At 44.9% G+C, this 13,851-nt stretch overlaps 1 protein-coding gene across 1 annotated transcript; it reads left to right on the forward strand.

Moving 5' to 3' along the window:
• The first annotated feature begins 1,901 nt into the window (after positions 1 to 1,901).
• Positions 1,902 to 10,582, forward strand: LOC143314515 (serine/threonine-protein kinase H1-like). Its single transcript, XM_076721579.1, has 3 exons — positions 1,902 to 2,167; positions 3,423 to 4,149; positions 10,208 to 10,582. The coding sequence occupies exons 1-3, from the start codon at positions 1,902 to 1,904 to the stop codon at positions 10,580 to 10,582; spliced, it is 1,368 nt and encodes a 455-aa protein (XP_076577694.1).
• Positions 10,583 to 13,851: the final 3,269 nt, after the last annotated feature.

Below are 13,851 nucleotides of genomic sequence, written 5' to 3' on the forward strand. Positions count from 1 at the left end.
GGTGCTTCTTCCCTCTCTTTGATCCCTCGCTTCCTCTCTGCAGTCTCATATGAATAAATATGTGCATGTTTTTGTGGCGCCTTCAGTTTCTGCAAGGTTTAGCTCTTTTCAACAATGTGCAGGGCAGAGGCAGGCAGGGAGAGGAGGCTGCATGTTTTTCTTCTCCTTCCCTCCTCCGTTCTCTGAATATTATGGACACATGATGACAGCAGCACAACATAATGCAAAAAATAGAAAAAGTAGCTTAGCGCGAGTCGCGGGCTTGACAGAAACACTGTGTGACATACTGTGCTCAACAATACAAACAATGCAATGAACATGTTCTGCATTTGCTCCTGACACAATGAGACAAAATGTGCGGCGGGGGGACAAAAGTCAATTATACAATGTGGCGTGCTGTGTTTCACTTTTAGAGAGCGAAAGGTTTGCTATAATAAGTGCAGATGTAATAGTGGTTGTAAGGGTGAGTTCCTCATGTTATGGTGTCAGTGGATGATTGTACATGAGTGCTTTGTCTTTTGGCAAATGTAGCAGGAATATAAATCTTGTTTTAGGGTTATGTAAGATGTTGTTATGCTGACAGTGGTGGAAGAATGATTTACTTAGAGGCAATACTACACAATTTAAAAATACTCTGCATTCAAGGAGAGACGTAATCTGGAAAACTGGAAAACTTAAAGGGCCACTCCCCCAATTTTACACATGAAGGTTGATTTTTACGCTAAATACTGAGTGCTGCTCATAATCCTGATGATGTCTTGAAGACACAGTTGAACTGGATTATGGGAATCCAGTACAGGGTCAAGTATTATCAGAAGTTTGGACAAAAATGTCAGGATGTCTTGGTTTCTGCTGCTTCGATTGTTCTTTCTCTGATGTGGCAGATTATGAAAGTGCGGCACTAAATACGCTGCTGGAATACCCCAGGTTAGAAATACACCTAAATTATACTCTGTGAAGACTGTACTAAGTACACTTTGTGATATTTTTATCACCTTCACGTATACTTAAGTATACTCAAGCAGTCCTTGAGTACTACTTCAGTAACACATGAGTATACTTAAGTTTAAATAGATGTTAAATTGGCATAACCTTTCACAAACTTTAAGTATACTGAAGTACACCAGTGAAAATCAGCATTCATGAGCATTCAAATACATTCGCAGTACAATTGTATTATATCACCAATGTGTAGGAAATATACTTAAATATACTTCAAACAACCTGAAAGTGGAGCAAAAACAGCACAGTATGGAGTTACTTTACAATGTAAAGTATAAGTACTGCAAAAATCAAACACTTGAGTGAAGTAGGTTTCCATCCACCGCGGGCTCTTCACACCGTACAGCCTTGCTCTTCCTCGTCGCCGCTGTCTTTGTCGTGCTGTTATCAGTTTACCCTCGATGGCGGAAATCACCAGAATCCCTTAAATGGAGCATTCTGTCCTGACATCCAGAGCTTCCAAACCCGGCGTCCATTTCCAGTGCCAGTGAAGTACATTGAACAGCACTTTAAATCATTTAAGGAATATTTCCATGTCTTTATGCTGCATCACAGTTTCACTGCTGTGTGACTGGAATCTTGACTTCGTTGGGGTTCTTCCTTTCACAGCTTATTCTCCAGGCTGTGATCATTGTGGCAATCTGCTGTACGAGGAGCGACAATAGCTTCAAACAGTTTCCGTTTAGCTGACACTTCTGTCACATAAGTGAGTTCACACACCTGCCAAGCTCCAACCTGCTGGGTAGGTGGAGCTAGCTGTTGCTGCTAACACCCGCATGAATGCTCCTGCAGAAACAAGCTGCCGCCTTGTCGTCTTTCATTATTATTTCCAGGCTGCATTCAGTTTAGATGTAGGACTTTTTGTTCCCTCTGTGGCGATGGCTTGCTGCGTCTGAGTGATGGGCTGTGGGAACAGTAAGGTGCTGCCCGAGGCATCCAGGAGGGGCTATGTGAGCGTGGTGCAGTCGCTCGTGGCCTTCAGTAAAGCGCAGGATGACGATGAGCCGAAGAAGAGTACAGAGAAGCAAAGAGGTCCGTGGTTTTGTACCAGCGTTAAGACCCGTCAGCCAGCGTCAAACGTCCAGCAGCAGACGCTCAGAGATGGACGACACCGGGACAAAGTTTCCAAGTACAAGGACAAGTTTGATCCACGTGTGACAGCAAGGTAAAGAGCATTGACTAACAGTTCAAGGACACAAGAAAAATATACAGTGTTGAAAAGAGAAAAAAAGCTGAGATCATAGAAATGAACATCTACTGTATTACATGGCTTACTTTAGGAGTTAAACTGTCCTAAATTGTATTTTGTGCCAACATCAATTATGTGAAAATAGGATTTTTTTTCTCCTGACAAAACAAAAAAACAATTAAAATCGGGAAGATTTCTAAAAAAAAAAAAACAAAATGTTGGTCTAATCATACTTGATGAGTGACCTGCTTTTATCTTTCCAATTTCAAGTAATTCACTGTGTTAAAAAAGAAAGAGAAAGAAAAGCTGAAATGCTGAATAACTGAAGCTGAACTGTAAACAAGAGATATTATCTCAACCCTGTGAGCAGCCAGTTTTCAACATTTATTCAAAGATAGATAATTTGCAGCCCAACACAAGGTGAAATTACTTAATAAGAGCATTCAGTGCTCATGGGAGCCTTTTAATGTCACCACCTCTCTCGTTCTGCTCAGCCCACCAACGCCAACCTTCATGCAACGCAATTTATTAGCACAAACAGGAGAGGCCAAACCGGGTAATACCTGAAGACTGCCTGCCTGTGCTGTCAGATGGAAGCATGGAAACAAGGAAACTGGTGTCTTAAAGAGAAGTGCATGTTGCTCTCTACGTCTGATGAGTCACAGCTTACAACCCTGATTCCAGATCAGTTGGAGCTCTGTTTGAAACATCAGTAAAAAACAGATTCAGTCACTTCCAATAAACTGTGTTTACTGACAACGGTTTTACAAAGTCTTCCTGAGCTCATGTAGAAATATCCTTTATTCTGAACCTCGCTCCATCGACCTACCCAGTCATGATACTATCACCTGTTACCAATGAACCTGTCCACCTGTGGACTGTTCCAAACAGGTGTTTTTGGAGCTTTACTTGCTCCTCTCCCAACTTCTTTACATGTATTTCAAAAAGGTTTAGCAAATTATCACATTCTGTTTTATTTATGTTTTCCTTTTTTGGAGTCAGGGTTGTATTTATAGTCCTGCTGTGGTCACATGTGGTGAAAATTTGAATAATTGTGTATATACTATATATATGTATATGAATTTGCCCGGCCGACTTTTCTGTGCAACATGCACATATTATCCCATTCATCACAGCTGCAGCTGCAGTGAGAGACGCTGAGTGCTTTGTAACAGTGTATCATGGGATAGTTATGCTGTACAGACTCATCATTTCCCTTCTGCGCTGTCAGATACGACATCAAGGCTCTGATCGGTCGAGGAAGCTTCAGCCGCGTTGTGCGTGTGGAGCACAGGGCGACTCGCCAGCCCTTCGCCATAAAAATGATGGAAGTAGAGGCCCCAGAGGGCCGTGAGGTGTGCGCCTCGGAGCTGGCGGTGCTGCAGCGGGTGAGCCACTCTAATGTGATTCAGCTGATCGAGGTGTTTCAGTTCCCGCAGAGGGTTTACATGGTCCTGGAACTGGCCACGGGAGGGGAGCTGTTGGACCGCGTCGTCAGCAGGGGCCACTTCACAGAGAGGGATGCTACCGTGGCCCTCCGGATGGTGCTGGCTGGGGTGGGATACCTGCACAACCTGGGTATCACCCACCGCGACCTGAAGCCTGAGAACCTTCTGTACTACCACCCCGGGGCAGATTCCAGACTGCTTGTTACCGACTTTGGATTGGCCACGTTCGGTGGCACAGGAGCAGGGTCTGAGGTCTCAGGCCCCGAGCAGAGCGCGGACGGAGATGACGCCAGAGAGGACAGGACTTGGTCCCTCAGAACCACCTGTGGAACTCCAGAGTACATGGCCCCTGAGGTGTTGCTGAGGAGGCCTTATTCCTGTGCAGTGGACATGTGGGCCCTGGGGGTGATCGCCTACATTGTGCTGAGCGGATCCATGCCGTTTGAGGACGACAGTCGCACACGGCTCTACAGATCCATTGTGCGAGGAAAATACAGCTTCCATGGAGATGTAAGTTTACTGGGGTTTTCATTGCAGATCGGAGTTTAGTTATGTACTTCTTCTTCTTCTCGTACAGAACTTCGAGGAGCAAAATAATCGTATTACCAGCTCAGTATCCCGGGGAAATACATGCATATTGAATGATTCTTCGCCCCGCGATTAATATCTAATGCCAGTATTAGTGTGTCCTATATGTAGCGAGGCAGAAACTAAGGGTGCGGAGATTGTGGTGGCGGGTGGGCATGTATCATGTATATGGGAATGTAGCAGGTGCAGCTAGTGCTACAACTCAATGAGCAGTTCCAAGGAGCCATAGTATTTCAAGGGGCAAGTTTATATGCAACAGCAATACAGAGTCTACTTAGAAAATAGATGCATTTTAATATCTTCACACAAGCGTTTATTTATATCCCTATAAAGTCTTTTTATATGTTGAAATGTCACAAAGAGTGAGAGCCAGTTCAAAAACTGAACGGCAGACGTGAAGCTGACGCTGTTCTCAGAAATAATCTCTCCTGGAGAAGGTGGAAGTTGCCTTTCTCTCAATGCTTACAGACGCCTTTCACCTAATGTGGACTTGACCTCTGCTTCTAGTGACATTGCTTGGACATTCTTCCAAAATGTTCCCCCCACTGCACTGTCTCACAGTCAAAACGCTGTGGAGAAGCTGTAGTTTTGACCAGTTGTAGGTCCTTGTCCATAAATAAGATTATTTCTGCCTTCACTGCCTCAAAAAAAAAAAACCTTTTAAAAATAAAACTGCCACCTGCTGTTTCCTTTCTGACATCCGCCCTTTTCCCCAAAACACAGTCTGCTTTGTTGTTGCATGCTTTGTGCAATTATGCATCCCTGGCAACACATCTGTCCACGTACGTCTGTTACACCTCCTCGCTGAGAACGATGCACACCTGAATCATTACGCTATTAGAACGACCAGAAATAGCTCCGTTGTTCCATCCTTGCTCGGTGTGAGTGGAACATTTTCAGCATGTGACAGTGAAAGTGTGGAAACCAAGGTGAGTTTTGCCTTGTTTTCATCCCTTCCTCTGCAACATTGTAAAGCATAAAAATGGATATGCGAAAGTTTGTTGTGAAGCCTCGAGTTCCCGCTCGCTGTGGCTCTTTGAGAAAGCTTCGAAATGGGGAAAAGGCGGCCCTGCATTTTTTTTTTTTTCCTCTGTCACATAACGGAAGTGGGTATTTTTAACAGCCTTTTCTGTCAAGCTCAGTGGTGAGTTTGGGCTTGTTCTTTCACGCTGATTACACCCAAGGCTGGATTATTCACTGGGCTTTAAGCCTGGCCCGATTCTCAGGGATGCAGTCTGACATTTTAGTCTGGCATACAAGAGGCTCCCTTACATAGGCCCTGGACTATTATCCCTGTGTTTACCGCTGCACTGACCACCAACTGAACAATAGTGCAAAATCCTTCTAGAGTTTATGCAAGGGCTTATTTCACGTTTTTTTTTTACGGTGGCTTTCGACACAGCTCGTATGTCGGCCACACTGGTGGAGAAAAATCCAAGGCAACAAAGCTGGAAACCACATTTTATAGGACGTCAAGTAAGGCATCTTACAGCCCACTGAGGTGCGGTGAAGACATCAATCTGTAAATTCATATGATGACAGTATGAAGACATCATACTCGGCTGAGTAGTGGTCCAGAGCTTGATGGATCGGCCATCAATCACATTTCCATCTTGACAAGACACTTATTCTCCGTCATGTGCAAATATCCACCCTCTCTGATGGACTGACACCACGGTTAGACACACACACGCACTCACACGCACACACACACTGTGATAATTATGTTGTAATGTGTGATGAAGGTTCACAAGTATCCACAAAATGTGGACCTCTGCCACCACAAGGGTTCTTCATGTCAATCAGAAGGGTGCTCCTCTTTGGAACAATAACGGCTTCAACAGCTTGAGCAAGTCCCTCCACGTATTTAATTTGACTTGAAGAGTTTCATTTGAAACGAGCTGTCTGCCCGTTGAAGTGACACAGAGTCCTGCAAAATGCACACGACGCCTTTCATAGCAACGTGGAGTAATGATGAGGGTGACTGAAACACCAGAAACGTACTTCGGGCAACATAAACACATCCAGCGAGGCTCTGTTAGCAACATAAAACATTTTGGAATAAATCTAAGATGCTGGTTTGCCTGCAGTAACAAGGAGTGATGTCTGACTCAGGATGTTCCTCCTCAGTGTAATCAGATGTCGGCACAATGGGCCTCTTTCACGGCAGACATGTTGACTTGTCATAGCAGTAAAAGCACAGCTGTTACTAACAACATTAACGATGGCTCTCTTCTATTCAAGTGTCCCAGTCAGCCATGACAGTGCGACAGTGACTCAGCGCAGGCAGTACCAGGACCCTAAAACTGAAGCAGCTAAATGGAATTCAGCCATCGTTAGTCATTCAACTCGACTCAAACCCACAACTTTTTTTGCCCCAAGACAACAGAGCTAACCGCCGAGCCACAAAAACATATACTTTAACTGGCTATCACCTGAATTTGTTGCTAGTACACTGCCTGCTCCTTCAAGATGGCAGAGATGTGACAAGCTTATACAATTAGGCACAACAAGGAGCACTAAATGATGGAGTGGGAGAGGAGAAATCATTTGGTGAGTCAAGATGCAAATTAAAACGCAACTGTTGTCGTTTTCTTTCGAGAAAATGCACAGCTGCATTATGAAATCCCTTTTACGCTATTTATTTTTGTTGCCGATGAATCTGCTTTCACGAATCTCCTTCAAATGCTGTTGAGTTATTGGCAAGAGCGAGTTATTCATTTCAAATCTAAGAGTCTCACTCCAAACCAGGTCAATAGGTTGCACCATTATGTATTCCATCAGTTTGTTATTCATCAATAGGAACCGCAGAATGTTGCCGTCGGGAGGTCGTAAATAAGCATTCAACAAAAAAAAAGAGTAATGAAAAAGGATTAACTTCAGGTGCTATCATTTTTCCAGATGGACATAAAGATTCTGAAAGCTGCTCTTCTTCTCTATTATGCAAATCAATACGCAAGGGCTGCAATTACAAACATTCTTCCACAGTATCAGTAACCTTTCGTGTTTGTTGAAGCAGAATAGGGAGATGCAGTGAGTGTGAGTGTGGGCGGGCTGGGGATTTCAGCGGCAAGGTGGACGTGAGACTCACTAAGAAATGCAAACGGCCTCTGGCACCTGCCCACGATTCAGTCTCCCCAGTGCACCCCCCCCCACCAACAACACCTCCCTCAACACGCAGACATGCCATGCATACATTCCCCCCACAGGTGCAGCAGCCCGTGGCCTAAAGACCTGTGCAGATTCACACTGGTGCGTTTACTCAACAGCAGAGGGGAGGGTAGGGCGGGATGGATGGAGGGAATAGAAAGGAGGGGACAGAGGATGAGCAGGGCAGAGGAGGAGCGGGTGTAGCCTCGGGGGGCTTTTCGCACCTTATCACTCAATCGGCGCATGTAGGGCAGAGCGCTTCCCTCGCACGGAGTCAGGGCATCTCATCTAATGTGTGCGAGTGTATAAGTGGATTTGTGTGTGTGTGTGTGTGTGTGTGTGTGTCTGCATGTCATGGCAGCCTTTCGTATGTAAAGCGCAAATCCATTAGCCGAGGCGAGACGGCAGCCTGGTAACCTCCTCTGCATTCTGCTGCTTATTGGAGACACACTTCCACGACACAACCGAAACACCTGCATCTGTCGGCAGCAGGGCACCCTGGGTAACGGCTGGCCCAGTCTGCCCCCTGGTGAGCGCCGTGCGAACAAAGCCAGCCTCCCCTCAGCCGCGGTGTATTGTACATGACAGCCCAATCTCTCCTGCATCCGGGTATTGATGTTTTGATTACCGTGGCTTAGCTGTGAGTTTCACCTGCATTAGCAACAGGCCACCTTCCCCATTTGGACTCTTTATGATGAGGCATATTTAAACTTGGCTTTGTTTCTCAGGAAGTGCCGCCAGGTGAATCAGATATGAGTCAATTGTGAGGCAGAGACTCTCATGTGGAGCAGTTCATTACTCAAAAGTGCATTATCCTCGTGATCACATTAGCGTAATCCAACCTTCTAGTGTTTTCTTCATTTGTTGCAATTACAGCTTTGTCAGGTAAAGATGTAGCGCGCCGAAAACACAGTCAGCGGCGCTTCTCATTCACTCTAACAAGATGTTGCTCAATAAACTGAGCCCCTTAGGTTTCTCCACTGCTTATGCCATATCTGCCCTCCTCCCGTCCCCCCCCCCCCCACCCCTCATCGGCTAGCTCAACAGTGATGTATAACACCGGCTCTCGCCTCCTCCACCAAACACAATAAAGCCTTTGTGTATTTTGACGTGAAAAATGTTCAAAATAAGGGAGAGAGATAAACTTCCTGCAGGTGGCTCCGTTCCAGGAAAACAACACAGTTATGTCTCCTCTTCTTTAAGTGTACCATGTTGATAGCAGGAGGGAGGCAAACTTTTGCCGCCTCTTCAAAGATCTTCTCCCTGCATCATCCCACCTGGTGAAGGCTTTGCCATCTCTTGTACGTAGCCAGCATGCACGAAGCTGTTCCCGCCACTTCAGATCAAGGACAAAGGGCCTTCTGCTAGCCGCGTCTGCTATCAAATGTGTATTTCACGGCGCTGTAATAAGGCGCCTCACCGAATCACCGCCAGAGCTACATGAAGAGGAAAGCCAGACTTGTTAGACGTGGGAGCTCAATCAGACACTTTCTCTCCTTCCCAGGGAAACCGGGTGTCACTCCGCCTGCCTCTCAGGTGTGAAATGACAGCACAGTGAGGAGAAAGTTTGAGCGAGAGGCATTTTTATGACTCGTACGGCACTCTGCGCTGTGCTGGCACACACACTTCTCTCCAGTCAGTGCGCTGAGAATAAGCGAGTCCCTGCTTCTTTGAATTCCTCTCACCGGCAACAGCCTCGCGATTGTCAATTTCATGCTTGATTAATTGTCATTACTCGGCGAGAGACAAAAAAAGGGGGAAGAGAAATGCATTTCAGGATTAAAATGGAGAGCGAGACCTCCCTAAAGAGCGAGATTTAGTCTGTGCGAAGAATGAGAGAATTTTTGCACACACGCATTTGACTGTATTTAGCTTTTATTCTCCTCAGCCGGACATGCTAAAGAATCTTTGAGCCAATTGGGGGGTGACCGAGGAAATATTTTTGCACGTTAAAGACGAGAGAGTGAGATGGAGGTGATTGAGGAAGTGAATCACGCTGACTGCATTCCAACAATCCCAACGAAACATGATGTGCAGAAACTGAATGTGTTTGCTTCTTGACACTGATAAAGGTTATTGTGTTATGGCTCAATCTCCAGACCCGGTTGCCTTCTGCCATCTCTTTAATCTGATCAATCTAATTCAGTGTCTGCATCAGTAGTATTGTATTTAAAATCAGATGGAAGCACAAAGGTTATCAATTTCCTGAGGCAGGCCCCCACAGTGTTGTCTTCATGACAAAGGACCAAAGTCGTGATGAATAACTGAACGATTCTGAATTATGATAATGATTCTGGTGTCTTCTCTCCCACTGGAAAGATGCCATGGCAGATTTCAAAGCATTCTTGAATGTCAGCTAGGGTCATGACAAGGGGAGTGATTTGCTATTTGAATTAACAAAGAGCAAAAGATCCCAGTGAGGCTCATCCATGGCGCCTTTATTGTGAAGCTAATGCAGGCTAAGAATAAACATGTGCCAAAATCCCACACATACGGCACGGCTGTCCTACCTCCCAGGCTTCGTATTCTTTCACCCAGGACTTCTGCTTCCTTCTGCCCAGTGACATTTAGCTTTCCTTTGAGTTTAGTTCTGCTTGTTAGGCCCGCAGAGCGCAGGGATCATAGTTTTATTGCTTTGTAAGAATGAAATCTTGCATCCCACTTTGAAGAGGCTTTGAATCCGTGCAAGCGCCTTGTCTGGATACCCACCCGGTGCCTTCAGAGGACTGAGAGTGTCTGTGTGTGTGGGCTGGACTGACATCTTCTGGGTGAGTGTTTTTATATGAACACTGACAGTAATCACTCATGCTCTGCCTCTTCTCTTCCACAGCCTTGGCCCTCAGTGTCCAACCTGGCCAAGGACTTTATCCGGCGCCTGCTGCCGTTGGACCCGGCCGCCCGCCTGACGGCTGACCAAGCCATCCATCACCCGTGGGTGGTCACCATGGCAGCCAGCTCCTCCATGAGGAACCTCCATCGATCTATTTCCCAGAACCTCAGGCAGCGGACATCGCGCAGCTCCTCCCGGGGCCCGAGCAGAACTGCGAGCTCCGGCGATTCCAGCAGCGCGGGCCTGGAAAGGGCTAACGTGGCTGGAGAAAAACCAAGAGCAGCAGCAAGGCACAGCATTTGGACTGAGTCAGCCTCAGAGAGCCATACAGCGACCAGCCAGAGGGCTCCAGGAGCATCATCGCCATCCAACTGATGCAACAGATTCATATGAAGGCTAATGAGGGGATGGAACCAGCTGCCCCAGCTCAGTGTGTATTGCAATCACAAAGCTGCAAATGGGGAGCCAAAGTGTCTGGGACAGGTGTTGTGGCAAAAAAAGTTTCCTCTCTTCTCTGGACTTCAGTCAGGAAGCCAGGTTCCCCCGAAGGCCGACTTCCAGCCTCCATTAGTTTGTTGTGGTTGGGTAAGCTGTTAGTGAATATCTTCAGTTTTGAGGTCCAGGCTTATATTGAGACAAAGCTGTCCACCTCCACAAGGTCTGCAGCCCCTGGTTATTCACACAGCTCGGACTAATGGCTTCGAGATCTCATCTGGGTCCTCATGAGTCACCACATTACATGCCTGCGAACAGGTTAATTCCAAAAATGAGACGGGGGGCTAATCTTAGTGACGAGTGTGAAAAAAAACTTCTTCTGCTGCTGTGATCCTTTTCCTTTTTTAGAATAGAATTTGAACTCCCCAACACCAACCAGCAGGAAGATTTACATTTTTTAACATTTTTAGGCAGAAAGAAGCAAACACGCTGTAGTCTTTTCTTTTGTTGTCAGTCCTCCTACATAGCAGCACCCACAGTCCTGTGAAGCCACTGAAAGCACAATCCAGATATTTGTTGACAGGCCTCTATCAAGTTAAAGTGAAGCTCTGGGTTTTAAGAGCTCTCTTCTCTCCCCCAAACATTATGTAAGCTGTAAACAACACCATATTCAAAATAACCCTTTTTTTTCCAGGGAGGAGTTTTAAATTAAAATGGTAATCCAAGTCTGTATCAGGAGCACGAAAAGTTCTGAAAGTGCATTAAACTGCAAGTAAAGCAAAGCATTACTCCCAATGAAGTTCAGGCTTGTTTAGCAATATAACACATTATACATGGTAGATTTCTTTCCCTGATTTTGTTCTTATTATTCATGACTAATGCTTTTGTTTGCAGATGTACTGCACTGTGCTACAGATGATATATAACGTGGATCCAGGACAGATTTGAACAGAAGGGCCAGAACACCTCATTGAAAATTACAAGAAAAATAGGGATTTCATTAAAGCACATGCACATTAATATTAGGAATAACTTTAATTTAATGATATTATGTGCAATCAAATATCTGATAAGAGAAGGTATGAGTCGTACATTCTTTGTGAAATGACACATTTTTTTGTTGGATGAAAATATCTCAACTAAAGGTCCATTTTTTTCTGCAAAATATGTTCAAAACCTGCAGAACAGGTCACGGTTTTCATGCTTGACCTTGGGGGAACAATGCAACTTGACTTTCTGGAGCTTTCAGTCACATCTTACTGAGTTTACTGCTCTGCTACTGAATACCATGAAATGCAGTTAAAAGCACCAGAAAAAGGCAGAAAGTGAACATTGATTATTCTTATTATTATTTATTTAGCTTGTCAAATTGGTTAATTAGTGTTAATTTGCTGATTTGCTGGTAAAATACAGCAGCTTCTCTAATTGAGATGCGGTTACACTTTAATCTCACGGACACAACAGGCCTCTGTTTGGTGCCTTACTAAACTGTGAATATGGATGATGTCATTTGGATGAAGCTCATGCATTATTTCTCCAGCAGGGAGCACTGGAGAGTTGTTAATGCCTTTCAATGGCTGCCTGCACTCAGTGACCTGAGATCAATGTCCCTTTGGGAAGGAGACGAGGACTGCTGGTGCATTTTGGAACGAGCGTGTCAGCAAGCAGAAATACAGAGAGTAATGCAGTGAAAGTGGGATGTTTGAGGGCAAAGAGGAAATCTCTTGAAATTGCTGGAGTTAACGGTGTATGGTTTTGTGTCTGCGCTTTGATTATAGCTCCATGTGCTGATGAAAATGGGCCACAGAAACTTTTTCCACCCAAAATGACACAGCTGTGGAATAACCTTTTATTCTTTACCGAAGTGTTTGAATTGCGTTGCACAATTGAGTCCATATCTGGTATTATCAAATGATGTTTGACTGCATGGAGGAGGAAGAGGTGATTTGTTATGCATTTTTATTTGAAACTCTGTCTGCAAAAAAAAAAATTCCACTCACGGACTGATAAATAAATCTGAATTGAATTAAACCAAACAGAAGTCAACAATGATGGGAAGTGGTCTTTTTTTCCTCTCCTAACTATTATCATTCCAGTCTCGTTGCTATTATCTTTCAAAAGGGAATAACAAACCAACTGTCGCCTCAGCGTATTGTCCATCTCATTTCTGCACACGGACTAATTCCATTGTCTTCTGCGGCTCCAGTTTGTTTAGAGTGGGCAGTGAAAGCTGCTTGATCTCAAAGAAATGCACCACATATTTACTTCCAGTCTTTAATACAGTTCTGCAGATAATCCTTCTATTATTTTAGTGTGTGATGCTTTGCCATCACTGGGCAGTTTATTTCCATGTGGGATAAAACTGCAATGACACCATGTGGATGCAAATAAATCAACATTAGCTGTGGATTAGCCTCCATATTATTTGTTTGACTCTTAACCTTGTGCTGCAGGTCAATCTGAGGTTTAAAGGCTCTTGCTAGAATGGGAAAACTCCATGCTTCTGCATAGGTAAGGCAGATTTGGAGCAAAAAAACAAATCCTCAGAGCTCATTTAGCATGTGTGCTGGTGGGTCAGCGTCTTTCTGCACGGGCTTTAGTCTCATACAGCGGTCAGCAAGGCCAAGCAGTTGAGGAAGCAGAGCATTGCAAAAAATTGTAGGAGATAGCATTTGCTCTCTAACACCAACCCTGTGCTGTATGAGGACAAGTATGACAGACAGTGTCTTCTTCTTTTCTTCAGCCTCTCTCAGCAGAAAACCAAGGACTTATTCCCTTTATCTTTGGCCTTACTTGAAGAGATCATTTGCTGCTCAGGACCCTGAAACATAAGCTGGCAGATCCACTTCTGGCTGCTATAAGAAAGAGGATAACATAAGGAGGGAGTGGTGGTGGAGTCCCCAAGCTCATGTGCTGTACAGGATGTATAGAGGAACCATCTGGTCCCTCCCCCAGAGGATAGATACCCTCTCTTCCCTTCATGTGTGTCTCCACACAGTTGAATGCTTCAAGGTAAGTGCTTCTTATTTCTATTGTATAAGCCAAACACCCGGTAGATCAAATATTGGGGTCTTTTGTGAGCCTCTCGGAGTGGAGATTATTTTCTTTAAACAGCAATTACAACTCCACTCCACCTTAATGATTTGAGAGGAAAGAATGGTCCACATTTTTAGTCAGTAAATTGCTTTCCTTGTTTTTTTTTTTTCCAG

This window comes from Chaetodon auriga, chromosome 21, assembly GCF_051107435.1.
Source record: "Chaetodon auriga isolate fChaAug3 chromosome 21, fChaAug3.hap1, whole genome shotgun sequence".
In the NCBI taxonomy this organism is placed as follows: Eukaryota; Metazoa; Chordata; class Actinopteri; order Chaetodontiformes; family Chaetodontidae; genus Chaetodon; species Chaetodon auriga.